The sequence below is a fragment of the Puma concolor genome, chromosome C1 (genome assembly GCF_028749965.1).
Source record: "Puma concolor isolate L17-30 chromosome C1, mPumCon1.1.hap2, whole genome shotgun sequence".
Lineage (NCBI taxonomy): Eukaryota > Metazoa > Chordata > Mammalia > Carnivora > Felidae > Puma > Puma concolor.
Genome location: NC_141674.1, coordinates 93092263 through 93119133, shown reverse-complemented (window position 1 = coordinate 93119133; position 26871 = coordinate 93092263). Strand labels below are relative to the sequence as shown.

The 26871-nt window shown below is 43.4% G+C and overlaps 1 protein-coding gene across 1 annotated transcript; it reads left to right on the top strand.

Moving 5' to 3' along the window:
- The first annotated feature begins 6513 nt into the window (after positions 1-6513).
- Positions 6514-16318, top strand: HENMT1 (HEN methyltransferase 1). Its single transcript, XM_025912466.2, has 8 exons — positions 6514-6959; positions 7881-7982; positions 9239-9349; positions 11898-12013; positions 12611-12745; positions 13758-13937; positions 14596-14794; positions 15672-16318. The coding sequence occupies exons 2-8, from the start codon at positions 7959-7961 to the stop codon at positions 16095-16097; spliced, it is 1191 nt and encodes a 396-aa protein (XP_025768251.1). The 5' UTR covers positions 6514-6959; positions 7881-7958; the 3' UTR covers positions 16098-16318.
- Positions 16319-26871: the final 10553 nt, after the last annotated feature.

Here is a 26871-nt window from a genome sequence, read left to right as displayed (position 1 = left end):
GAAAAGATATTTGCAAATGACATATCGGACAAAGAGCTAGTATCCAAAATCTATAAAGAGCTCACCAAACTCCACACCCGAAAAGCAAATAACCCAGTGAAGAAATGGGCAGAAAACATGAATAGACACTTCTCTAAAGAAGACATCCGGATGGCCAACAGGCACATGAAAAGATGTTCAGCGTCGCTCCTTATCAGGGAAATACAAATCAAAACCACACTCAGATATCACCTCACGCCAGTCAGAGTGGCCAAAATGAACAAATCAGGAGACTATAGATGCTGGAGAGGATGTGGAGAAACGGGAACCCTCTTGCACTGTTGGTGGGAATGCAAATTGGTGCAGCCGCTCTGGAAAGCAGTGTGGAGGTTCCTCAGAAAATTAAAAATAGACCTACCCTATGACCCAGCAATAGCACTGCTAGGAATTTATCCAAGGGACACAGGAGTACTGATGCATAGGGGCACTTGTACCCCAATGTTCATAGCAGCACTCTCAACAATAGCCAAATTATGGAAAGAGCCTAAATGTCCATCAACTGATGAATGGATAAAGAAATTGTGGTTTATATACACAATGGAGTACTACGTGGCAATGAGAAAAAATGAAATATGGCCTTTTGTAGCAATGTGGATGGAACTGGAGAGTGTGATGCTAAGTGAAATAAGCCATACAGAGAAAGACAGATACCATATGGTTTCACTCTTATGTGGATCCTGAGAAACTTAAAAGAAACCCATGGGGGAGGGGAAGGAAAAAAAAAAAAAAAAGAGAGTGGGAGAGAGCCAAAGCATAAGAGACTGTTGAGAACTGAGAACAAACTAAGGGTTGATGGGGGGTGGGAGGGAGGAGAGGGTGGGCGATGGGTACTGAGGAGGGCACCTTTTGGGATGAGCACTGGGTGTTGTATGGAAACCAATTTGACAATAAATTTCATATATAAAAAAAAACAAAAACAAAAACAAAAAAAAAAAAACGGTTCATGGGTTCGAGCCCACACAGGGCTATCTGCTGTTGGCACAGAGCCTGCTTCAGATCCTCCGTCCCCCTCTCTTTCTGCCCCTCCCTGACTTGCACTCTCTCTCAAATATAAACACTTAAAAAAGATAAAAGCACACACACACTTATGTAGAATTTATTATTGAAACCCTTGTTATAGATGTGAATGCATTCACCCAGAGACCTCCTCTTAGTTGGCCAAAGTCCAAGACTTTATTTTATAATAATAATAAATAGCAACAGACAAAAGGCATCAAATCTAATCATTCTTTAACTTATCCAAAGACTGTTTACTGAGGGCCTGCTATGTGCCAGGTAGACAGTGCTCTAGCCACTGCAGATACAACAGCTAACAAAACCAAGTCCCTAGTAGCTAACATTCCAGGGGGAGGAAACAGACAATAAGCAAGTGAACAAATACTAGGCTATCAAATGGCAATTAAGTGCTGACGCAAAAAACAATGCAGGGTAAAGAGAAAGGGAAGAGGGGTGGTGGAGAGAGATCTATTTGGCCTATTTGACTTAAACTCATTCTGAAAGCATAGAGCATGGTCTGTATCTCAGTGGGACTTAGAATCTGCGGGCAGAAGTTAAGATGAGGTACAGTGAAAAAAGAAGATGACAAAGAGTAAGCCAAGGTATTGGCCACGGGAAGGAACAGATGCAACTGACAGCTTGAAGAAGTCAAGATTTGGTGATTGTCCAAATGTGGGAGGGGTGGAAATGGACAGAGCCAAGGAGGATTTTCAGACTGAGAGTAGGAGACCAGGAAAATGATGAAATAGGCAAATTTGGAGAGGGAGCTGGACATGAGAATTCAAGTTCATAAATGAGCTGGCTAGCAGGTTAAGGCAAAAACTCTAGATCCAGGAATCCTGTACAGGCCATTAACTTAAATTCTTTAAATATTTTAAAATTGTGGTAAAATATAACACTGAAAATTTTTTTCCCAGTTTATATTGATTCAACAAGTCTGTTATGCTGAAACTTACCATCTTATTTAAAAAATTTTAAACATTTATTTACTTTTGAGAGAGAGAGAGAGGGAGAGAGAGACAGAAAGAGAGGGGACACACAAGTGGCGGGGGGGGGGGGGGCGCAGAGAGAAGGAGAGACAGAATCAGAAGCCGGCTCCTCCCTGTGAGTGCTGAGCCCAATGTGATCCTCGAACTCATGAACCATGAGATCATGACTTGAGTGGAAATCAAGAGTCAGCCACCCAACTGAATGAGCCACCCAGGTGCCCTAAAACTTACCATTTTAAATATATGGTTCAGTGGCATTAAGTATATTGATATTGTTGTGCAACCATCACTTCACCACCCATCTACAGAACTTTCCACCATCCCAAACTGAACTCTGTATCCATTAACCAACAACACTCCATTCCTTCTTCCCCCCAGCCCCTGGCAACCACCATTCTACTTTTCTGTCTTTATGAGTTTGACTACCTTAAGTGTCTTATATAAACGGGCTCATCTTGAAGGGGAGGAAAAATAATGTTCCCTCTATCCTTCTGAGTTTTTGGCTGAGACCCCTGTAATAAAAAACATATTAAGGGGCCCCTGGCTGGCTCAGTTAGTGAAGCATGTAACTCTTGATCTTGGGGTTATGAGTTCGAGCCCCACATAGGGTATAGAGATTACTTAAAAGATAGATTAAGAAGAGAAAAACAGGGGCGCCTGGGTGGCGCAGTCGGTTAAGCGTCCGACTTCAGCCAGGTCACGATCTCGCGGTCCGTGAGTTCGAGCCCCGCTTCAGGCTCTGGGCTGATGGCTCAGAGCCTGGAGCCTGTTTCCGATTCTGTGTCTCCCTCTCTCTCTGCCCCTCCCCCGTTCATGCTCTGTCTCTCTCTGTCCCAAAAATAAAATAAACGTTGGAAAAAAAAAAAAAAAAGAAGAGAAAAACAGACAAGTTTATTAACATGCATACCTCGTGTATACATGGGAGATACCTGGGAAGAATGAGTAACTCCCAGAGAAAGCCCAAACCAGGCCTTTTTTTTTTTTTTTTTAATTTTTTTTTCAACGTTTTATTTATTTTTGGGACAGAGAGAGACAGAGCATGAACGGGGGAGGGGCAGAGAGAGAGGGAGACACAGAATTGGAAACAGGGGGAGGGGCAGAGAGAGAGGGAGACACAGAATCGGAAACAGGCTCCAGGCTCTGAGCCATCAGCCCAGAGCCCGACGCGGGGCTCGAACTCACGGACCGCGAGATCGTGACCTGGCTGAAGTCGGACGCTTAACCGACTGCGCCACCCAGGCGCCCCAAACCAGGCCTTTAAATCCCATCTTCAATAAAGATAAAAGAAAGATGTTGGGGTAGGGGTATTGGGGGAGGCCAGTTATGGGAGGAAAAGCACAGTAAACAAGGGTGATTATTTTTTTTTTTGCATTTTTTTAATGTTTATTTTTTAGACAGAGAGAGAGAGGCAGAGAGAGAGGGAGACACAGAATCCGAAGCAGTCCCTAGGCTCTGAGTTGTCAGCACAGCGCCTGATGCAGGGCTCAAACTCAAGGATCCGAGCCACCTAGGTGCTCCTTAAATGTTTATTTTTGAGAGAGGGAACGGCACAGAGAAAGGAGGACAGAGGATCCCTTTTAAGGGCTTTGCGTTGACAGTAGTGAGTCTGATGTGGGGCTCAAACTCAAGAACCATGAGATCATAACCTGAGCTAAAGTTGGATGCTCAGCCGACTGAGCCACCCAGGCACCCCTTACTGAGCCATCTCTTAACCCTGAGAATAAGTCAGTTAAGTTAAAGAGTTGTGCCTCATTTCATGAAGTGGTGTTGCAGGTGAGATCCCAAAGTTAGGCCATATGGAACAAGCAATCAGGATTTAATAAGAGGCATTTATTAAAAATTTTTTTTTAAAATTTTTAAAAAACATTTATTTTTGGGGCGCCTGGGTGGCGCAGTCGGTTAAGCGTCCGACTTCAGCCAGGTCACGATCTCGCGGTCTGGGAGTTCGAGCCCCGCGTCAGGCTCTGGGCTGATGGCTCAGAGCCTGGAGCCTGTTTCCAATTCTGTGTCTCCCTCTCTCTCTGCCCCTCCCCCGTTCATGCTCTGTCTCTCTCTGTCCCAAAAATAAATAAAAACATTGAAAAAAAAAAAAAACCAAAAAAAAACACATTTATTTTTGAGAGAGAGAGAGAGACAGAAACAGCACATGATCGGGGGAGGAGCAGATAACGAGGGAGACAGGCTCCAGGCTCTGAGCTGTTAGCACAGATCTCGACGTGGGGCTCTAACTCATGAACCGTGGGATCATGACCTGAGCGGAAGTCAGAGTGCTTAACTGACTGAGCCACCCAGGTCCCCCAGTAAAAGAAAAACAGAAGTTATGGGATAGACTACAAAGTGAGTTTTTGGGTGCAAAGGGGCAGTTAATTGAGAAGATTTCCAGATGCTGGACTTGAAGCATCTTCAGTCAGACTGAGGAGAGGCAGTGGTGACCATAGATTTTCCTGGGATGCGGTGTGAATGTCTCTGGTGATGTCACCAGGTGTTCTAGTGAACTTTCTGGTTTGGCCCATATAACAAGGCACAAAGGTTGTCCATACATGAAGTGTTGTGGTGACTTCCATGGAATTCATATCAAATTAACCAGCTTTGGCTTTCAGGCTTTTGGAAAAGGACACTTTGTGTTATTACTGATTCCAAGTCAGAAGGATGGGAGAAAACTGATAATGTTAGAGAGTCAGATATTGGAGCAAACTAGAAAAATTCAAGATCCAGTCATTTGCAGGTAGATAACAAAACCTCAAAGACAATGAACAGGACTAAAATCTGATATCCATTAAAGTGTGCTACTGAAAATTATTTTTCCTTGTTCCCTTTTGTCCTTTTGTGACTGGCTTATTTCACTTAGCATAATGTCTTAAAGTTTCAACCATATTGTAGTAAGTTAGAATTTCCTTCCTTTTAAGGGCTGAACAATATCTCATTCCATATATATGCGACTTTTGTTTATTGATGGGCATTAGGGTTGTTTCTACCTTTTGCTACTCTAAATACTGCTGTGAATATTGGTGTACAAATATCTGTTCAAGTCTCTGTTTTCAATTCTTTTGTATATACACTGTTAATAGGTAAGCTGAAGCATATTGACATTTTTAGGAATTTGAAAAGATTAATTCAGATCAGGTAGGTCGTAACCACCGTCAGGAACTAGAGGAAAGACCTGTATAAGGAAGATGCCAAAGCAAAGCAGGGAAATTATTTGACTGGTTACAGCTTAACCAATTACCTTATTTGGGAAAGCCTAGAGATCTGTTTGCCCTTGGACATTCTTAGGTTTCCATGTTTTAACCTTGAGACACTTAAGAGGTTTAGGTTTGCTTATGTAGGGCTGCCAAGGCACTAGAGTCATCTCAGTCTAACGGCCTCCTTGTTTAATTAATTTAAAAATACCCAGAAGTGGAATTCACTCATTAACTTGTAAGGTTCTGTTTAAAAAAATTTTTTTTAATGTTTATTTATTTTTGAGAAAGAGACAGAGACAGAGTGTGAACAGGGGAGGGGCAGAGACAGAAGGAGACACAGAATCGAAGCAGACTCCAGGCTCCAAGCCATCCAGAGCCCTGCGGCGGGGCGGGGGGGGCGGGGGAGTTGCGGCAGGCAGGCTCGAACTCATGAGCTGTGAGATCATGACCTGTGCAGGAGTCAGCCGCCCAACCGACTGAGCCACCAGGAGCCCCTGTATGGTTCTGTTTAAATTATACATTCTGTAATAAGGAATATGCTCTTCTAATGAAGACAGTCTGTTCACATTGCAGTTTTAACCCCAGGACAATAGGAACCTCTCAAACAGTGAAGCTTGAGTTATATGCTTTTTACTGAGACTAGACCCCTCAAAACACCAAAAACAAAGATTGTGTAATCTAACCTTGTGATATTCCAAAACCGTTAGCACTGTCCTTTGCATATTGTAGGTGTTGTTTGAAAGTACAGTTCTAATATATAATTTATGATATATCAGGGGATTATTAATTCATTGGTAAACACCAGCTTTTGAGTCTTTTAAAATGGAGAAAAAAAAATTTTTTTCCCAAAGGCGGCGGCTTCGCATCTCTCCCCTCCGCCTCCTTAAACCCTTCCATCACATACAATAAAGAAATAACCGATTATAAAGTGTCAGGTTAAATGTCTGGCAGGAGAAGGACAGGATACAGTAACTTTTCTAGGAGATCATACAGTTGCATCCCCAGCATGCGTAAATTACCAGTTGGAGGTTTGGGGCTGAAAGAACGTTCTTCTAGGCTTAGATGTTATTGGACCAACTTTACTCAGCCCAGAGTCCTCTCCAGGCCCCTGAGGATTGTTGTGAGGCTCTGAGAGGCGGCTGAATCGGACACAAGCCGCTGGCTGGCTCGCGCTCCGCCTGGCCGCTCACCTTGCTGCCTTCCGCTGCCGGGGACCGTTTTCTGTTCTTTGCTGCGAACGGGGAGAGCCAGGAACCCAACAGCCGCCGGAGCCCGCCGCCCCGCTCGCGGCCCGCAGACGCGCCTGGGGCGTCGCCGCCTCGACTCAACAGTCTCGGCTCCTGGAGGGCCGGGGCTGGTCGAGGTCGCGCGCCAGTGCGGGGCGTGGCGGTAACAGTGGTCTCTACAGAGGTTCCGAGGGAAGGCTAGAAAATGGCCTCGGGAGATGCGCTACAGCGGCCGTTTAGAGACGCAAAACCAACGCTTTGGAACCTGGAGCCCGGAGAGGAACAGGGCAGGGCGCGGGGCCCGCGAGCGCCACCTACCCTGCAGATTAGGGAGTACCGCGGCAGAGCCGGCGGCGCAGGTGTGGGCGGTGCAGGTGTGGCCCCGGCGGGCAACGCCCCGCGGCGAGGCGGCGCTAGCGGAGGCTCGGGGGCGGGGCCCGAAGTTAAATAAATACAGTGGCGGCGCGGCGGACCCACTCAGTGTTTTCTGCGCTTTGCTTTTCTGCGGTCGAACTCCTTACGCGGAGGTAGGACGTAGTGGGTATCGTGCCCTATGCAGACTTTGGCATTGGGTCGCATGGGGTTGGGGGTGGCTTGAGATAGGACTTAGTGAATAACTGAAAAGTGAGGTGATTGACATGCTTACGTTTTAGGATGAGAACCAAAATTTAGTTTCAAGTCCATCTAAATTGGATAGATGTTGAAGCGTTTAGTTTATAAATTACTTGGGACATCCCCCCCCCCCCCCCCCGCCCCAGTTTTGATTTTGGTCATGTGTGAGCAAGTGCTTGAAAGAAATTCAGGGGAGACGGGTGCCTGGCTGGCTCAGTTGGTGGAGCATGGGACTCTTGATCTTAGGGTCCGGAGTTCAAGCCCCGTGTTGGTTGTGGAACCTACCTAAAAATTTTGAAGTTGAGGGCTTTAATGAAATAGTCACAACTGATAGGATTGTTCAGTTTGTATCAACTTTAACAGGAACTGGGAAGAATGGGTGTTACTGCATTTAGCCAGATTTGTCCTAGTGAAAAGTCACTTGGGCTTTCTGTGCTTGTTTCTTACCCGAAACCATACTCAGTAAATTCTGTGGATTAAATGGTAATATGTAAAGAGAAGGGAGGAAGCCTGCTTTCTCCCTTTCCTTGCCTTTTTTTTTTAAAACTTAGATTATTTTTTTAAAAAATGTTTATTTTTGAGAGACAGGATGTGAATGGGGGAAGGGCAGAGAGAGAGGGAGACACAGAATCTGAAGCAGGCTCCAGGCTCTGAACTGTCAGCACAGAGCCCAATGCCGGTCTTGAACTCAAAAACCACAAGATCATGATCTGAGCTGAAGTCAGACACTTAACTGACTGAGCCACCCAGGCACCCCACTCCCTGTCCTTGTCGATTAATACAGTTCTTTCTTGTCCAGGCTCCTCTTTATGAGAACTAATATTTTGTGTTTACAGAAGAGTCATTGCTGATTCATAGAACTTGAAGGAGAAATCTGCTTTTTGTCTCAACGAAGCTTCAAACTTGGAAACAAAATGGAAAAAAACAGCATGGAAGAGGTAATGCTGCTTTTCTCAACCTACTTGTATGAGTTATCTCCCTGAGAGGTATTGTGAGGTAGTTAGAAGTAAAATCCATCAGATTTAGTCCCTAACATTTCCCAGGGTGTTGGTTGGGATTGAATAAGAATCTACATAGATGAAATTTCACATTGGTGTATCTGAAGTGGAATAATTTCTGGTTGTTAAGTTAAAATCTACATTAGACACATCTTTAAAAAATGTGTATTTTTGAGAGCTACTGGGAGAGAGGCAGAGAGAGGGAGACAGAATCCAGAGCAGGTTTCTCTCAGCGCAGAGCCCGATGAATTGAGGCATTTTTTTGTCTGAAGAAATTTGATTTTGGCCACGTGTAAGCAAGTGATTGAAAGCAATTTGGGGGTGCCTGGCTGGCTTAGTCGGTAGAACATGCCACCCTTGATCTCAGGACTGTGAGTTCAAACCGCACATTGGGCTCTGTGCTGGGTGTGAAGCCTACTTCAAAAATGTTTGCATTTATTCTGGATTAATCCAGATATTATGATTAATCATTCCTCATGTTAAAGAAATTCTGGCACTTGTAGAAGTGATTAATACAACTCAATGAAAAAGGAAGGCTTTTCAAGGACTGAAATAAACATGACAGTAGGTAGGGGAGGTGGATTTGGGTTTAACTCCTATATTCAACAGTTTGTGATTTATAGCCTATGGGATTTATAGTCTATGAAGACCACAAGGGTGTCAGGGTCTTGCTAAGATTTAACAGGAATCGGGATTAAGGCAGCCCAGGGGGATCAGATTACAAAAGTGGTGGTGAGGAATTTGATCTGATAAGAGTTTAATAAGCTATTTAGGGTAGGGAATTTTTGGCTCAATTGACTTAGTAAAAACTGGGCTAATAAGCAAAGACTAGTCAAGGCCTAGTTAGAAGAGGTTTTAAGGAGCCTGACTTCAGTTGGGTCAAGAAGTCTTTGTCAGTCTCCTGTCTCCAGTCTTGGCAGTTCACTCCGCTATAGGTCCCTTGTGGCTAGGAGACTTTATTGTTATTAAATGCATTCATTAGGAATTTTGCTTTCGGCAGACTAAATTCTAGGAAAGCATAAAGCCAGATTCTCAAAAAATAGGAGAAGGCTTAGATGAACTGGAGAGGAAATGCAGTATCACATAGTGGTTGAAAGGCCAAGCTATTACAAAGTGACTGGGGAAATTAAGCTGTTTTTTCCTCGTGGAGTTCCTGAAGTTGGGCATGATTGGGAACACTTTTTTTTTGTTTAAAGTTTCAGCGCAGCACTGTTCCACGCAAGAACGTGATCGAGTTCAGACCTCCGTTATACAAACAAAGATACTTCTTTGTTAAAGATATAGTCAATCAATATAAACCAAAGAAGGTAGGTATTTTTCCTTTATTTTAAAATAAAAGTTTATCTATTTTGGGGTGCCTGAGTGGCTTAGTCATTTGGGTATCTGACTCTTGATTTCAGCTTAGGTCATGATCTCATTGTTTGTGAGTTCAAGCCCCACGTCAGGTTCTGTGCTGACTTGTGGAGCCTGCTTGGAATTCTTTCTCTCCCTCTCTTTGCTCCTCCCCTGCTCGCCCTCTCTCTCTCAAAATAAACATTAAAAAATCTATTTTGAAAAGAGTGTGAGTGGGGGAAGGGCAGAGAATCCCAAGCACACTTTGTGCTGGAAGATCATGACTTGAGCCACCTAGGCACCCTAGTATTTCTCTTTTCAAACATTGAAGAGGGTCTTTATGAAATGTGTAGTCAAAAAATAGGAAAAAACTTAAGGATTTAGCAAGTGTGTTTAGAATATTCAAAGATTTGTTACAGGGAAGGAAAGGGATTAGGGCAATAGGGAGAACCCTGACTGTAAGATTAACCGGTATCCCAGTAGTTGGGAAAAAAGGTTTTTGTATAAAAACTGGGTGTGGGGAAGTGGGATAAGAGGGTGGGTACAATTTAATTCCCCTGAGGCTATCCTGTTTTCTAGGAGGGAATCCTTGAGTAGAGGCTGCCTTCAAGTTAAGGCGTGTGTGGGAAGAAAAGCTTTAGCTAGTTGGGCTAACAAGAAATTGGGTATACTATAGAAGCACAGTTTAAAGCTGCTAAGACTGTAATTTGCTCTCTGGGATTAGGTTTTTTTTTTTTAATTTTTTTTTTTTTTAACGTTTATTTATTTTTGAGACAGAGACAGAGCATGAACGGGGGAGGGGCAGAGAGAGAGGGAGACACAGAATCAGAAGCAGGCTCCAGGCTCTGAGCCATCAGCCCAGAGCCCGACGCGGGGCTTGAACTCACGGACCGCGAGATCGTGACCCGGGCTGAAGTCAGATGCTTAACCGACTGAGCCACCCAGGCGCCCCTGGGATTAGGTTTTTTAAGTGCTTGCTATGTAACCCTTCTCCCCCATAGGTGTGCCTGCTTCAGAAAAGAAAATTACTGATTGTGGCCAGGGCACAACATTGTGGTTTACCTAAAACATTGAAGGAAATGATTTTGCAGTCAAACACATTTGAGGACTGAGTATAGGTTGAATATGCCTTATTTTTTAAAGTTTATATTGAGAGAGGTGCCTGGAGGCTCCATAGGATAAGCATCTGACTCTTGATTTCAGCTCAGGTCATGATCTCACAAGGTTCCTGAGTTTGAGCCCCACACCAGGCTCTGTGCTGATGGCATAGAGCCTGCTTGGGATTCTCTCTCCCTCTTTATGCAGATCCCCTGCTCACATGCTCTCTCACCCTCAAGCGTTAGAAAAAAAGTATTTTGAGAGTGAGCAGGGGAGGGGCAGGAGAGGGAGAGAGAGCCTGAGTGGGGTAGAGGCTGAGAGAGGGAGAGAATCCCAAGCAGTCTCTCCATTGTCAGCACAGAGCCTGCCACCCAGGCTCCCCTAAATGTGCCTTTATTACTAAAATATAGTTGTATTCCCCCTTTCCAGAGGAGAATTAGTGGCTTTTTGTTTGTTTTTTTAAAATATTTTTAACTTAATTTTTGAGAGAGTCCCGGAGAGCGGGAGAGGCCCAGGAGACAGGATCCAAAGCAGGCTCTACACAGTGAGCACAGAGCCTGTTGCTGGGCTCAAGAATTCAACTGTGACTGAGCCACCCAGGCACCCCCTTAGTGGTTTTTTTGAAAGCATCCTGGTAACTGCTGTAATGGAGAGTTTATGTAATCTTCGTTTTCTAATGGGATGAATTTTGAGGTAAACTTTAGTCTGTTTTTTAAACCCTTTGGAAACCTTTTTGTGCATTTTAAGATATATGGAATCTTTCCTGTCTGAGTATCCAGAAATAGTTCAAATTCCCAGATATCCCCTTTAGACTGGATTAGAGCCAATTAGCTACACTAGAAGCTGATTTGGGGTATCTTTGGTATTGGGTACCTTTAAATGTCATTAAATTTTTATCTTAATTTCCTTTTCCTAAAGTGGCAATCAGAAATTTAGGTGATACAGCTGTGGTAAATGAAGACTTTAGGGCATGATTAAAAAATCCATTTAAGAGTACATAACATTCACAATAAGGGGAATAGGTTAACAAGACTGTGGATAAATTATAAAGCACTGGTAAAGATCAGGCTCTGTCCTGATGTTTGGTAGGCACCCTTTTTTTGTGTTAATTATGAAGCTCAGAGGTATAAAGTTTGTATAGGGTACCTGCTTGCCATGTGTGGTGTCCCTGTGCCAGGCCCCTAGGATGCTGTTGGTACTCAACCTGAATTAGAATTTACTTGTAACAATCCACAAATCTGCCTCACCGCCAACCCATCTAATATCTCCGATTAATTTCCTTTTTGTGTACCTTTTTTCTACCAAAAAAGATCTTGGCATAGTGGTTTATTATATTGTAATTTATTTCTAATACCCAGTTTCCTAAAGAGGCTTTGGTCATATTTGACTTCTGGCTGTGTCTTCAATGTTCTATTTCATCTGTAGGTTGCAGACTTGGGGTGTGGTAACGCCACACTCTTATGCATGCTGAAATTCCATAGTTGTGTTCAAGAACTTGTTGGAGTAGATCTCCTCATGGATCGTCTATTAGATTGGAACAGGTAATTCAAGTGGCAAAATCTTAAATTTCTTTCTTTTTTTAAAAAGTTTATTTTATTTTGAGAGAGTGGGAGTTGGGGAGGGGGAGAGGGGGAGAGGGTCCCGGGCAGGCTCTGAACTGTGTGGAGTCCCACACGGAGCTTGAACTCACAAACTGAGATCATGACCTGAGCTGAAACCAAGGGTGGGACGCTTTACCCAGCCTCCCATGTGCCCCTAAATCTAATTTCTTTAATGCTGGACCCCCAAGGCAACTCATTACAGAGGATTTAAGTTGCCCCAGGTCTTTTAATTTAATTCAAGGCAGAGCAGCTCTCTGGTCTCTCTCTTGTACACATTTTTTCAGGAATGTTTTTCCTCTACAGAACAAAAATTTGAAATCACTGATCCAAAGGGAGTGGGAAGACCAAAAATATTGAGCAACAGCAATATTCAAAATCTTGTTCTCATTGGCCAATTTTGAGAGGAAGTTACCCCTATGCTTAATACATCAAGTCATGGAAAACTGATATAGGGAGATAATCATCAAAAGATCAGATTTATAGCTGGTGAGATATTCTAAATTAGAGTGTTCAAATGTTCCTTCTATATTTTTGCAGTGATAAGTTGTCTCCGTCAATAGGGGATCATTTAGGTCCTAGGGACCTAGATTTGAGTATTGTCTTGTATCGTGGCTCCGCTGTAGAGAAAGACTCCCGCTTGCTTGGATTTGACTTGATAACATGTATTGAATTGTAAGTATTCTTACTGTGTTGAAGTTATTAGAAAAATGTGAATTAATCTCCGTAAATTAGTGTCCTAACTAGATTTAAGTCCTCTTAATTCAGATTTGTAAAGTATATGCTTGACAGTTTGGACTGGCTTTTTACTAGCATGTTTTGGGGCTTTAATTCAGAAATTTCAAATTTACAGGTAAGCTGCAAGCAGTGCCAGGATCACCCTTTATGCAGATTCACCTATCAATTTTCTCCCCTACCCTTTTCTGAATTATTTAAGGGTAGGTTTTACCCATCATAGCCTTTTGCCCCAAATTCAGAATGTATTTAAAAGCAGCGGTGTTAAATAATGAGTCCCCCTCACCTCACTTTTAATAAGAATACTCATGTTTTGGCTCTTGGTCATTATGCCTTCCTGGAATACTGTAGAACGGTATTTGGGTCCTTCTCCGGGCTTCCATTCACAGAGGCCCAACGTCCATTTGTCTCTCCCCAGTGATGCTAATTTTGATAACTCCCCCAGTCAAGGTATATGTTCCTACTGGCTGCCTGTATTGGCAGTTGATCTTGTCCTTGGGTGTGGGTAGACAACTCTACTGGGATCTGCTGCTGAAGCCCACAACTTATTTAAGACATTCTGGTTATGGCCCTGCAGGGCTCCTGGGAGCTTGCCAGTCTCCCCTTGCATGCTTGAATCCATTGTTCATTGTTGGTGCTGCAGACTTCACATGTAGTCTCTGGCACTTGGCTATTCATCCCGGTGTCTGGGTTTGCCTGTTTTCTCATTACACGTTCACTGTCCTGGTTGGTCTACCACAGAAGTGGTTGTATTTGCATCCTGCCAGGGAGCGGGCAACATGGCTGATGGGCAGAGTGAGAATATATGAATAGTTGATTTTTAGGTCATGTAAGTACTATTATGTATTCAGAGAGGGGATAAATCAGTGTAGAGATAGAAAGTGTTTGCTAAATCAACTAGGAAAATAATTGCAAGAGAACTTCATTCTGTCCTTCCCGTTAACCATTTCAGAATAGAACATTTGGATTCAGAAGATCTGGCCAAGTTTCCCGAAGTCGTATTTGGGTACTTTTCTCCAGGCATGGTTGTCATCAGCACACCAAACTCAGATTTCAATCCCCTGTTTCCAGCATCGACCTTTAGAAATTCAGATCACAAGTTTGAGTGGAACCAAACGCAGTTTCAACACTGGTGATTTCATAAAGTGCTTCTTTGTTTTTTTGGGGGGCGGGGGACCCCACAGGAGTTTAAAGTACTATGAAGTCAATCATGACCCCTATACATTACTGAAATTATTTTATCATAATAAAATTCCCAGGATGCAGCTTAGCAATTAATAAGATCCTAAAGGGACCAGCATATTTCGGCAAAATAAATGGGGGAGTTTATTTTTTATGTCCCACAGGCAAGCGTGGAAAAATGGGGTGCACCAGGTGCTTTTTTATATGAGAACATTAGGAGTATCTGTGTGGAGGAAACAGAACAGGGTGTGGGGAGGTGAAGATGTGCTTCATGCCCTCATGTGCAGGGGTGTTTCCTCCCAGGAGCTTGAAGGGTGGTCATGTTTCCGGCATAACTGCAAACCCTAACAGGTGTTGGGACTGTAGTCATCATGGTCTTATTTACTCCTAAATTCTCCGTAACTTTCCCTTTCTGTCATTGTGATCACTTGGAAACTGACACTCATTATCCTAAAGCCCCTCAGAAGTAAGCAAAACCTGTGATTTGGCACTATCTGGTGCTGTAAGAATTTGCAACAAAAGTATTTTAGTTGTATTTACGCTCTATTCTAGTGGAGATTCTTTAACAGAACCTCTAAGTTTCAGAAGATGGTTTCTTGTGATTTCAGGGCTTCAAATGTGGCAAAACTCTATAGTTACACTGTAGAGTTTACTGGTGTGGGTGCTCCACCACCATGGGCTAAGCATGTTGGATACTGTACCCAGATAGGGATCTTCAAGAAAAAGCAACCGGATCCTGGCAGCTGGATCCTGGCAAAACCAACTGGATCCCGCGTTTCAGAGCCAGAGGAACATGCTTATCAAGTTGTGAGTATTCTTTGTGAGGTAGCTACCGGGGCAAAAAGCACATAGATTAGGATGGTTAATTATAGTGGGTACAGAGTCCCCACTGTAGAGATAAGTGTAAATGACCTTATTTTGAGATTGACCCTAGGAAGATCCTTCATGCTCACAAATGGTGTCAGAGTTGGTCTACTGCAGTCCCGGAGACCACCTGGCCTTTTGCCATATCTCAATGCGCACCACAGAGAAAGATCTGGAATCCTAGAAAGCTTCCAAGTGGTTGGGCCAGCTACCCCCCATTGTAATCTGTCAGGATCAGCAGCAGGAAAGAGGAATGCCAGCAGACTTCCTCCACAGCGTGGCTCAGGAAATGACTGTTGGCAGATGAGCCTCTAAGCTTAAGCTTCTTAGACCCTTTTGGTTGGGTTCAGGAGGAATGGTGAAGAATAAACAACACATTTCCCTTTTTTTTTTTTTTTAATTTTTTTTAACGTTTATTTATTTTTGAGACAGAGAGAGACAGAGCATGAACAGGGGAGGGTCAGAGAGAGGGAGACACAGAATCCGAAACCGGCTCCAGGCTCCGAGCTGTCAGCACAGAGCCCGACGCGGGGCTCGAACTCACAGACTGTGAGATCATGACCTGAGCCGAAGTCAGCCGCTCAACCGACTGAGCCACCCAGGCGCCCCAACACATTTCCCTTTTAACAATTTTTCTTTGCCTTTTTCCCTCTAATATCAAGTACAGGAACATTGGGTTAGTGTGAATTTGTGAATAGTGTGACTTGGTGGTGGCTTTTGTGACTTTGATCTTGATAATTAGAATTTTTAAAAAGAGATCAGATAATGTCTGTCAATAGTTTGATTCCTATTATACTGTGGCATTTTGATTTGCCTTCAGGTTTTTACAGCCTCATTCCCGAGTTTACAGCAAAAACACTTCCTCCTGTTTGTATTGTGTACGGAGGTGTTAAAAGAAGTCGAAGCCATAAGACAGAAGTATGTCTGGATTATGAAGAGAAAGGAATCCAGTGAACCCGAGTCAGAAGAAGACACTGACAGTGGCTTGGTCAGACGGCCCGGATTATTCCTCACCGATGCCCAAGTAGCCCAAATAGAGAAGTCCCCCAAACCCTACTCTGTGGGAAAGAGGTTTTATGTACCCCTGAAAAGACTTATTGGTTATCCGAAGGTGAACCGCTTGGTTGCTGACGTGTCCACGCTGAGAACACTCCTTGCTGAAGGAATTCCAATGCGACTGAACAGAGCTCATACTTCAGTGCAGATCGACTTGGACCCTTACGATTACCCTCACGATTACCGTTAGTGAGCGGGAGCTATCTTTATGTCCTAAAATTCATGATTTTAAGGATAGTTAGGCTCATTTAGAAAATTGTAGTCATACCTAGGTAGCTTAATTTTGATATTAACCTCGTTACGTGTTTTTTTAAATGCTTTTTTGGGTGGATGGTGTAAGTTCACAGTGTGAGTGTTCAGGTTTTTTTGTTAGACCCATGTTGATGTGACATTAAAATTTTTAAAAATAAATTGAGTTATCAATGTTTAAAGCTTTTCCCAGGGAATAAGAGTAACTTTAAAATCTTCTTAGGATTCCCTACCTCCTTTGGCCTAAATTCTGACCTGTAATACTTGGATAAAACACAAGACAGGGTGGGGGTGGGGAGGGGAGTGGGTGTTTGAAGGGAAGAGAAGCCTCAGAAGCCCTGTCCAGTTTTAGAGCATCATCCTCTTCGGGTAGTTTTCTGGTTAGAATTGGGGTAGTGGTCTCCATTGGGAGAGAAATAGAGTTTCACACAATGGGGAGAACTGGTCTAAATGAGACACTACTTTCTGAAGTATAGGGAGGGGTGTAGGGTGTAAGTTGCCCACACAGGGCAGCTCTACCACCAAAGGGACTTAATTCATCCACCTTCCTGTTCTGATGCCCCTTGGGGATGTTTTAGCATCCACTTGCATATTCCAAGTTGGGAGAAAAAGGAAAGGGGGCAAAGAGCATGTGCCAGCTTTTGGGTAAAGTTCTACACTGTTAGGCTCTTGTTGAGCGGATTGAAGTCCTCCTTACCACCTGGGAAAGCTGGGAGGTGTAGTCTGATATTCTGGGAGGGCGTATGCCCACGTGACACTCCTGTGAAGGGACAAGGACAGAAAGGACATTGTGGCAACTCTGCCACAACGGGCATGTCTTCAACTAACCTGGGAGAGACTGGCTGTGCTGTGTTGGTGCTGGGAATGGCATGCTGGGGCAGATTTTTCAAGGCTTTTTGAAGGGTTAATAAGTAGATGGAAAGTAGATTTGGTGAAGGCAGGGAGGGAAAGAAGGGATTCTGGAAGAGAATCCGATCACTGGAACCACTCCTATTTTTTTAAAATTAAAACACTTAAAAAAAAATTATTCGGAGAGAGAATCCCAAGGAGGCTCCATACCACGGGTCTTGAACTCACAATACTGTGAAATGGTGACCCGAGCCGAAATTGGGTCAGATGCCCAACTGAGCCCCCCCCCCCCCCCCCCCCCAGGCATCTGGTGATCACCGTAACCACTGTTAACCAGTTGTTCTTAAATATAGACTGCTCCATCAGTCACCTACCCCCTTTTTTTCTTACTGATTTTTCCCTCTTGAATGCATAGTACCAATAGATTTACCTTTGCTGCCCTCCCCTACCCACACAAAAGGCCCTGTCCTCCCCTTTCTAGGCCTCTGCCTGACTTTCACCCTAGGGTTTCCTTCTCATCTGTGTTAGAGCCAACATCTTAACCCCAAGGCCAACGCTTTATCCTGTTGTCCTCCAGGCTAATTGATCACTGTTCAAGCTTCATCACCTGAAAACTCAGGGCTGCTATGGGTGATGGCCTTCCCAGGGCTCCCCCATGTCTTGGTAACAGCAGCACCTACATTCTTCATGAAATTGGTCTTTACCTTCTATTTTGATAGAGGCCTTTCTCTGCACATGGAAAGCTTCTGTTAATGCTCTAAGCCAGGGGTCAGCAGATGTTCTTGCAGGGACAGCAAATCTTTGCAACCTTGCAACTACTGAGCTCTCTGGGAGTTGAAGTGGAATAGCAGCCAGACATAACATGCAAACAAGTGCATGTGGTGTTCCACTGAAATACTTACTAAAAAGGCAGCTGCTTGATGTTGTCAATAGTTTGCAGTTTTTTGTTTTTGTTTTTTAAAACAAAGCTATCTACTCCAACCTGCAGCACAGAAATGAGATCTTTCTAAAGGGACAAAACCAAGTAGAGACCTGCTTTCGTACTGCTGTAAAAGCAGCCAAAGTCAGGTTTGCTAAGGGAATTTTTGGCCCACTTGTGTGTATGCCGGGAGCAACGAACTGCTTCACAGAGTTCTTGTAAGCACTAAGAAGACTGCGCCTGGCCCAGAGAAATGTTCCTTTATAAGGCAGTTGTGTTAATCTTAGGGATGTTAGGTAACTTCAGTATCTGTTCAGTAATAAGGCTCATTCTTGTATCTGGCTAGTCAGTTCTCACATCAATGCATGTTGCATGTCTAGAAGGTGAACAGTCCTTCTTTAAGGTTCTTTCTGAGACAACCATCAAATACCTGACTAAAAAACAGTGGTGGGGCACCTGGGTGGCTCAGGTCAGTTGAGCATCTGACTTCGGCTCAGGCCATGAGCTCATGTCCATCCGTGGTTTGAGCCCCACGTCAGGCTCTCTGCTGTCAGTGCAGAGCCAGCTTTGGATTCTCTGTCCCCTTCTCCCTGCACCTTCCCCATTCTAGCTCACTCTCAACCATTTTTAAAAAGTGGCAACCCTATTAACTTCTATGTAGAGAATTTGCTCCGTATACAGCATGAGTTGTATATACTTCAGGCCAGATTTGAGAGGACTCACAGGTAACTGAATGTGGGGAGCTGCTCAGATGAGAAGCCTAGTCCTCTCCAACCACTACCTCTGTTACACCTGCTCTCCCTTTACTACCCCATCCTAGGGCATTCCCTTGTTCTTGTAAAACCCACCACCCCGGGGGGCAGGGGCAGTGCTGGATGGCCACCTCCCTTCATTCCTATTCTGTATTTCTGAAAATGGTTTTCTAGGAGCTTCCCAAGAAAAGGGAACATGAAGGCAATTTTAAAATTTTTGTCTAAAAATGTCTCTTTACATAAGAATCATGTCTTGCTATGAATGGCTTTTTTCTCATTTGGTGAGCTGTGTATTAGCTGCCACCCCCCTCCCCTTTTTTAAGTTTATTGTAGGGGAGGGGCAGAGAGAGAGAGAGAGAATCCCAAGTAGGGTGTGCACCATCAGCCTGGAGCCCAACTTGGGGCTCTGATCTCATGAACCATGAGATCTTGTCAGACTCATAACTAACTGAGCCACCCAGGTGCCCCCCCTTATGTAAATGGTAATAACTATTTTTTTGATGCAGCTTCCTTTATCATTAGCAATGTATTTTATAAATTCATTAAAAAGAATGAATACACATAGATGGTACAAAACATGAACAGTAATGCAAGTTCATGCTAAAAAAATCTAGACTGATTATTAGGACAAAAAAAATGTCAACAGTTTGCATAACCCCCATTTCACTCCCTAGGGACAACTATCAAAAGTTCTTAGGTTTCTTCAATTAACTGAGAATACACACAGATTCCAGTGTTGCAAGAACCAGTGACTTTTTTTGTGGGAATGGTTGTTCCTTTTTCTAGGAAAACCCTTTGAATGGATCCCAGGGTTTTGTAAATATAGAGGCCTCGAACATTTCAGATGACTTTCCTCCAAGGAATTTCACTGCACTGAATGACAATAAAAAATGTGGTTCTGCTGGAGACCATTTTATCTGCAGATCTTTTTCTTAAGAGGGAGAGTTGTCAAGACCACAGTTCACCTCCCAGAGTAGGTGTGAAATGGGTTACAAAGTATTAGAACACCCTGGCCCTTGATCTGAGTGAAAGTTTGTCTCCAATTTTTCTTTTCATGGTCTAAAAGTAAGTTCTCGAGGCACTCTGTCTTCAAGTTCGGTTTCCATGCATTCTGTTTCCATGCAGTTGAGATATAAAAGTGCGCTGACAGCTCCTTGAGGCTCAGCTCACATGCTGCCCCCCGCTGCTCCCCACCCTCCTCTGTTCTCTCACTTCCAGTCTCAGGTACATCATATCCTGCACTTGAGCTCTCTTTGAAGTACTTCTGTCAGCCCCTTGGGCTCTCAGTTCTGTTGCTGATTGTCAAGGAATAAATTCCTAGAGTTTTTGTTGTTGTTGTTGTTGTTATGTTTTTTTTTTTTGAGAGACAGAGAGAGAGAGAGGGAGGGAGGGAGAGAAAGAAGTGGGCTCACCCGATGCTGGACTTGAGCTTACCCAATTTGAGACTTGAACTCATGAACTGTGAGATCATGACCTGAGCAAAGTCAGATGCCTAACCTACTGAGCCACCCAGGTACCCCTATCAAGGAATAATTCCAAATGTAATTTCCTCAGCTAGATGACAACAAAAGCACCTTGTTACATGGGTCCTGTGCATTTAGCTGCTGACAGATCAGGGAGGAGCATGGTGCAAGGTACGATGTTCAAGGATGCCAGAAGTTAACTATGACTGACATCCTTTATTATCTATAGGACACATATCTTTGGGGATATCCCAAAAGAGGGAACACTTATGGGTATTGTTGATCTAGCAAAACAAGCTGGTAGGAGTCAGAAGTCTAAGTCTGTATGGTAAATGTTAGTTTCACCTCTTGTGCAACTAGTTTTTGAAGACTGTATGAAGCATGCAATATACTTTTTTAAATTTTTAAAAATTTATATTTTAATTTACATCCAAATTAGTTAGCATGTAGTGCAACAATGATTTCAGGAGTAGATTCCTTAATGCCCCTTACCCATTTAGTCCATCCCCCCTCCCACAACCCCTCCAGCAACTCTCAGTTTGTTCTCCATTTTTATGAGTCTCTTTTGTTTTGTCCCCCTCCCTGTTTTTATATTATTTTTGTTTCCCTTCCCTCATGTTCATCTGTTTTGTCTCTTAAAGTTCTCATAAGAGTGAAGTCATATGATTTTTGTCTTTCTCTGACTAATTTCACTTAGCATAATACCCTCCAGTTCCATCCACGTAGTTGCAGATGGCAAGATTTCATTCTTTTTGATTGCTGAATAATACTCCATTGTATATATATCCACGTCTTCTTTTTTTTTTTTGATTTTTTTTTATTTATATATGAAATTTATTGTCAAATTGGTTTCCATACAACACCCAGTGCTCATCCCAAAAGGTGCCCTCCTCAATACCCATCACCCACCCTCTCCTCCCTCCCACCCCCCATCAACCCTCAGTTTGCTCTCAGTTCTCAACAGTCTCTTATGCTTTGGCTCTCTCCCACTCTAACCTCTTTTTTTTTTTTTTTTTTTTCCTTCCCCTCCCCCATGGGTTCCTGTTAAGTTTCTCAGGATCCACATAAGAGTGAAACCATATGGTATCTGTCTTTCTCTGTATGGCTTATATCACTTAGCATCACACTCTCCAGTTCCATCCACGTTGCTACAAAAGGCCATATTTCATTTTTTCTCATTGCCACGTAGTATTCCATAGTGTATATAAACCACAATTTCTTTATCCATTCATCAGTTGATGGACATTTAGGCTCTTTCCATAATTTGGCTATTGTTGAGAGTGCTGCTATGAACATTGGGGTACAAGTGCCCCATGCATCAGTACTCCTGTGTCCCTTGGATAAATTCCTAGCAGTGCTATTGCTGGGTCATAGGGTAGGTCTATTTTTAATTTTCTGAGGAACCTCCACACTGCTTTCCAGAGCGGCTGCACCAATTTGCATTCCCACCAACAGTGCAAGAGGGTTCCCGTTTCTCCACATCCTCTCCAGCATCTATAGTCTCCTGATTTGTTCATTTTGGCCACTCTGACTGGCGTGAGGTGATACCTGAGTGTGGTTTTGATTTGTATTTCCCTGATAAGGAGCGACGCTGAACATCTTTTCATGTGCCTGTTGGCCATCCGGATGTCTTCTTTAGAGAAGTGTCTATTCATGTTTTCTGCCCATTTCTTCACTGGGTTATTTGCTTTTCGGGTGTGGAGTTTGGTGAGCTCTTTATAGATTTTGGATACTAGCCCTTTGTCCAATATGTCATTGGCAAATATCTTTTCCCATTCCGTTGGTTGCCTTTTAGTTTTGTTGGTTGTTTCCTTTGCTGTGCAGAAGCTTTTTATCTTCATAAGGTCCCAGTAATTCACTTTTGCTTTTAATTCCCTTGCCTTTGGGGATGTGTCGAGTAAGAGATTGCTACGGCTGAGGTCAGAGAGGTCTTTTCCTGCTTTCTCCTCTAAGGTTTTGATGGTTTCCTGTCTCACATTCAGGTCCTTTATCCATTTTGAGTTTATTTTTGTGAATGGGGTGAGAAAGTGGTCTAGTTTCAACCTTCTGCATGTTGCTGTCCAGTTCTCCCAGCACCATTTGTTAAAGAGACTGTCTTTTTTCCATTGGATGTTCTTTCCTGCTTTGTCAAAGATGAGTTGGCCATACATTTGTGGGTCTAGTTCTGGGGTTTCTATTCTATTCCATTGGTCTATGTGTCTGTTTTTGTGCCAATACCATGCTGTCTTGATGATGACAGCTTTGTAGTAGAGGCTAAAGTCTGGGATTGTGATGTCCCCTGCTTTGGTCTTCTTCTTCAAAATTACTTTGGCTATTCGGGGCCTTTTGTGGTTCCATATGAATTTTAGGATTGCTTGTTCTAGTTTTGAGAAGAATGCTGGTGCAATTTTGATTGGGATTGCATTGAATGTGTAGATAGCTTTGGGTAGTATTGACATTTTGACAATATTTATTCTTCCAATCCATGAGCAGGGAATGTCTTTCCATTTCTTTAAATCTTCTTCAATTACCTTCATAAGCTTTCTATAGTTTTCAGCATACAGATCCTTTACATCTTTGGTTAGATTTATTCCTAGGTATTTTATGCTTCTTGGTGCAATTGTGAATGGGATCAGTTTCTTTATTTGTCTTTCTGTTGCTTCATTGTTAGTGTATAAGAATGCAACTGATTTCTGTACATTGATTTTGTATCCTGCAACTTTGCTGAATTCATGTATCAGTTCTAGCAGACTTTTGGTGGGGTCTATCGGATTTTCCATGTATAATATCATGTCATCTGCAAAGAGCGAAAGCTTGACTTCATCTTTGCCAATTTTGATGCCTTTGATTTCCTTTTGTTGTCTGATTGCTGATGCTAGAACTTCCAGCACTATGTTAAACAACAGCGGTGAGAGTGGGCATCCCTGTCGTGTTCCTGATCTCAGGGAAAAAGCTCTCAGTTTTTCCCCGTTGAGGATGATGTTAGCTGTGGGCTTTTCATAAATGGCTTTTATGATCTTTAAGTATGTTCCTTCTATCCCGACTTTCTCAAGGGTTTTTATTAAGAAAGGGTGCTGGATTTTGTCAAAGGCCTTTTCTGCATCGATTGACAGGATCATATGGTTCTTCTCTTTTTTTTTGTTAATGTGATGTATCACGTTGATTGATTTGCGAATGTTGAACCAGCCCTGCATCCCAGGAATGAATCCCACTTGATCATGGTGAATAATTCTTTTTATATGCCGTTGAATTCGATTTGCTAGTATCTTATTGAGAATTTTTGCATCCATATTCATAAGGGATATTGGCCTGTAGTTCTCTTTTTTTACTGGGTCTCTGTCTGGTTTAGGAATCAAAGTAATACTGGCTTCATAGAATGAGTCTGGAAGTTTTCCTTCCCTTTCTATTTCTTGGAATAGCTTGAGAAGGATAGGTATTATCTCTGCTTTAAACGTCTGATAGAACTCCCCTGGGAAGCCATCTGGTCCTGGACTCTTATTTGTTGGGAGATTTTTGATAACCGATTCAATTTCTTCGCTGGTTATGGGTCTGTTCAAGCTTTCTATTTCCTCCTGATTGAGTTTTGGAAGAGTGTGGGTGTTCAGGAATTTGTCCATTTCTTCCAGGTTGTCCAATTTGTTGGCATATAATTTTTCATAGTATTCCCTGATAATTGTTTCTATCTCTGAGGGATTGGTTGTAATAATTCCATTTTCCTTCATGATTTTATCTATTTGGGTCATCTCCCTTTTCTTTTTGAGAAGCCTGGCTAGAGGTTTGTCAATTTTGTTTATTTTTTCAAAAAACCAACTCTTGGTTTCGTTTATCTGCTCTACAGTTTTTTTAGATTCTATATTGTTTATTTCTGCTCTGATCTTTATTATTTCTCTTCTTCTGCTGGGTTTAGGCTGCCTTTGCTGTTCTGCTTCTATTTCCTTTAGGTGTGCTGTTAGATTTTGTATTTGGGATTTTTCTTGTTTCTTGAGATAGGCCTGGATTGCAATGTATTTTCCTCTCAGGACTGCCTTCGCTGCGTCCCAAAGCGTTTGGATTGTTGTATTTTCATTTTCGTTTGTTTCCATATATTTTTTAATTTCTTCTCGAATTGCCTGGTTGACCCACTCATTCGTTAGTAGGGTGTTCTTTAACCTCCATGCTTTTGGAGGTTTTCCAGACTTTTTTCTGTGGTTGATTTCAAGCTTCATAGCATTGTGGTCTGAAAGTATGCATGGTATGATTTCAATTCTTGTAAACTTATGAAGGGCTGTTTTGTGACCCAGTATGTGATCTATCTTGGAGAATGTTCCATGTGCACTCGAGAAGAAAGTATATTCTGTTGCTTTGGGATGCAGAGTTCTAAATATATCTGTCAAGTCCATCTGATCCAATGTCTCATTCAGGGCCCTTGTTTCTTTATTGACCGTGCGTCTAGACGATCTATCCATTTCTGTAAGTGGGGTGTTAAAGTCCCCTGCAATTACCACATTCTTATCAATAAGGTTGCTTATGTTTATGAGTAATTGTTTTATATATTTGGGCGCTCCGGTATTCGGCGCATAGACATTTATAATTGTTAGCTCTTCCTGATGGATAGACCCTGTCACTATTATATAATGTCCTTCTTCATCTCTTGTTACAGCCTTTAATTTAAAGTCTAGTTTGTCTGATATAAGTATGGCTACTCCAGCTTTCTTTTGGCTTCCAGTAGCATGATAAATAGTTCTCCATCCCCTCACTCTCAATCTGAAGGTGTCCTCAGGTCTAAAATGAGTCTCTTGTAGACAGCAAATAGATGGGTCTTGTTTTTTTATCCATTCTGATACCCTATGTCTTTTGGTTGGCGCATTTAATCCATTTACATTCAGTGTTATTATAGAAAGATATGGGTTTAGAGTCATTGTGATGTCTGTATGTTTTATGCTTGTAGTGATGTCTCTGGTACTTTGTCTCACAGGGTCCCCTTAGGATCTCTTGTAGGGCTGGTTTAGTGGTGACAAATTCCTTCAGTTTTTGTTTGTTTGGGAAGACCTTTATCTCTCCTTCTATTCTAAATGACAGACTTGCTGGATAAAGGATTCTCGGCTGCATATTTTTTCTGTCTAGCACACTGAAAATCTCGTGCCAATTCTTTCTGGCCTGCCAAGTTTCAAAAGAGAGATCAGTCACGAGTCTTATAGGTCTCCCTTTATATGTGAGGGCACGTTTACCCCTTGCTGCTTTCAGAATTTTCTCTTTATCCTTGTATTTTGCCAGTTTCACTATGATATGTCGTGCAGAAGATCGATTCAAGTTCCGTCTGAAGGGAGTTCTCTGTGCCTCTTGGATTTCAATGCCTTTTTCCTTCCCCACTTCAGGGAAGTTCTCAGCTATTATTTCTTCAAGTACCCCTTCAGCACCTTTCCCTCTCTCTTCCTCCTCTGGGATACCAATTATGCGTATATTATTTCTTTTTAGTGTATCACTTAGTTCTCTAATTTTCCCCTCATACGCCTGCATTTTTTTATCTCTCTTTTTCTCAGCTTCCTCTTTTTCCATAACTTTATCTTCTAGTTCACCTATTCTCTCCTCTGCCTCTTCAATCCGAGCCGTGGTGGTTTCCATTTTGTTATGCATTTCGTTTAAAGCGTTTTTCAGCTCCTCGTGACTGTTCCTTAGTCCCTTGATCTCTGTAGCAAGAGATTCTCTGCTGTCAGCTATACTGTTTTCAAGCCCAGCGATTAATTTTATGACTATTATTCTAAATTAACTTTCTGTTATATTATTTAAATCCTTTTTGATCAGCTCATTAGCTGTTGTTATTTCCTGGAGATTCTTCTGAGGGGAATTCTTCCGCTTGGTCATTTTGGATAGTCCCTGGCGTGGTGAGGACCTGCAGGGCACTTCCCCTGTGCTGTGGTGTATAACTGGAGTTGGTGGGCGGAGCCGCAGTCAGACCTGATGTCTGCCCCCAGCCCACCGCTGGGGCCACAGTCAGACTGGTGCGTGCCTTCTCTTCCCCTCTCCTAGGGGCGGGATTCACTGTGGGGTGGGGTGGCCTGTCTGGGCTACTTGCACACTGCCAGGCTTGTGATGCTGGGGATCTGGCGTCTTAGCTGGGGTGGGTAGGCAAGGTGCACAGGGGCAGGAGGGGCAGGCTTAGCTTGCTTCTCCTTAGGTGATCCACTTCAGGAGGGGCCCTGTGGCAGCAGGAGGGAGTCAGATCCGCTGCCGGAGGTTTGGCTCCGCAGAAGCGCAGAGTTGGGTGTTTGCGCGCGGAGCGAGCAAGTTCCCTGGCAGGAACTGGTTCTCTTTGGGATTTTGGCTGGGGGATGGGCGGGGGAGATGGCGCTGGCGAGCGCCTTTGTTCCCCACCAAACTGAGCTCTGTCGTCCGGGGGCTCAGCAGCTCTCCCTCCCTTTGTCCTCCAGCCTTCCTGCTTTCTGAGCAGAGCTGTTAACTTACGACCTCCCAGCCGCTAAGTCGCGCTTGCTGTCGGAACACAGTCCGTCAGGCCCCTCCGCTTTTTGCAAGCCAGACTCGGGGGCTCTGCTTGGCCGGCGAGCCGCCCCTCCGCCCCGGCTCCTTCCCGCCAGTCCGTGGAGCGCGCACCGCCTCGCCGCCCTTCCTACCCTCTTCCGTGGGCCTCTCGTCTGCGCTTGGCTCCGGTGACTCCGTTCTGCTAATCCTCTGGCGGTTTTCTGGGTTATTTAGGCAGGTGTAGGTGGAATCTAAGTGATCAGCAGGACGCGCGGTGAGCCCAGCGTCCTCCTACGC

What these genes read in the sequence shown, in the direction of transcription:
- HENMT1 (XM_025912466.2), top strand. Translation starts at nt 7,959, where the DNA reads ATGGAAAAAAACAGCATGGAAGAG. An exon ending in CAAACGCAGTTTCAACACTG is followed by an intron (nt 13,938 to 14,595) that starts GTGATTTCATAA and finishes TTGTGATTTCAG; the next exon opens with GGCTTCAAATGTGGCAAAAC. An exon ending in AGGAACATGCTTATCAAGTT is followed by an intron (nt 14,795 to 15,671) that starts GTGAGTATTCTT and finishes ATTTGCCTTCAG; the next exon opens with GTTTTTACAGCCTCATTCCC.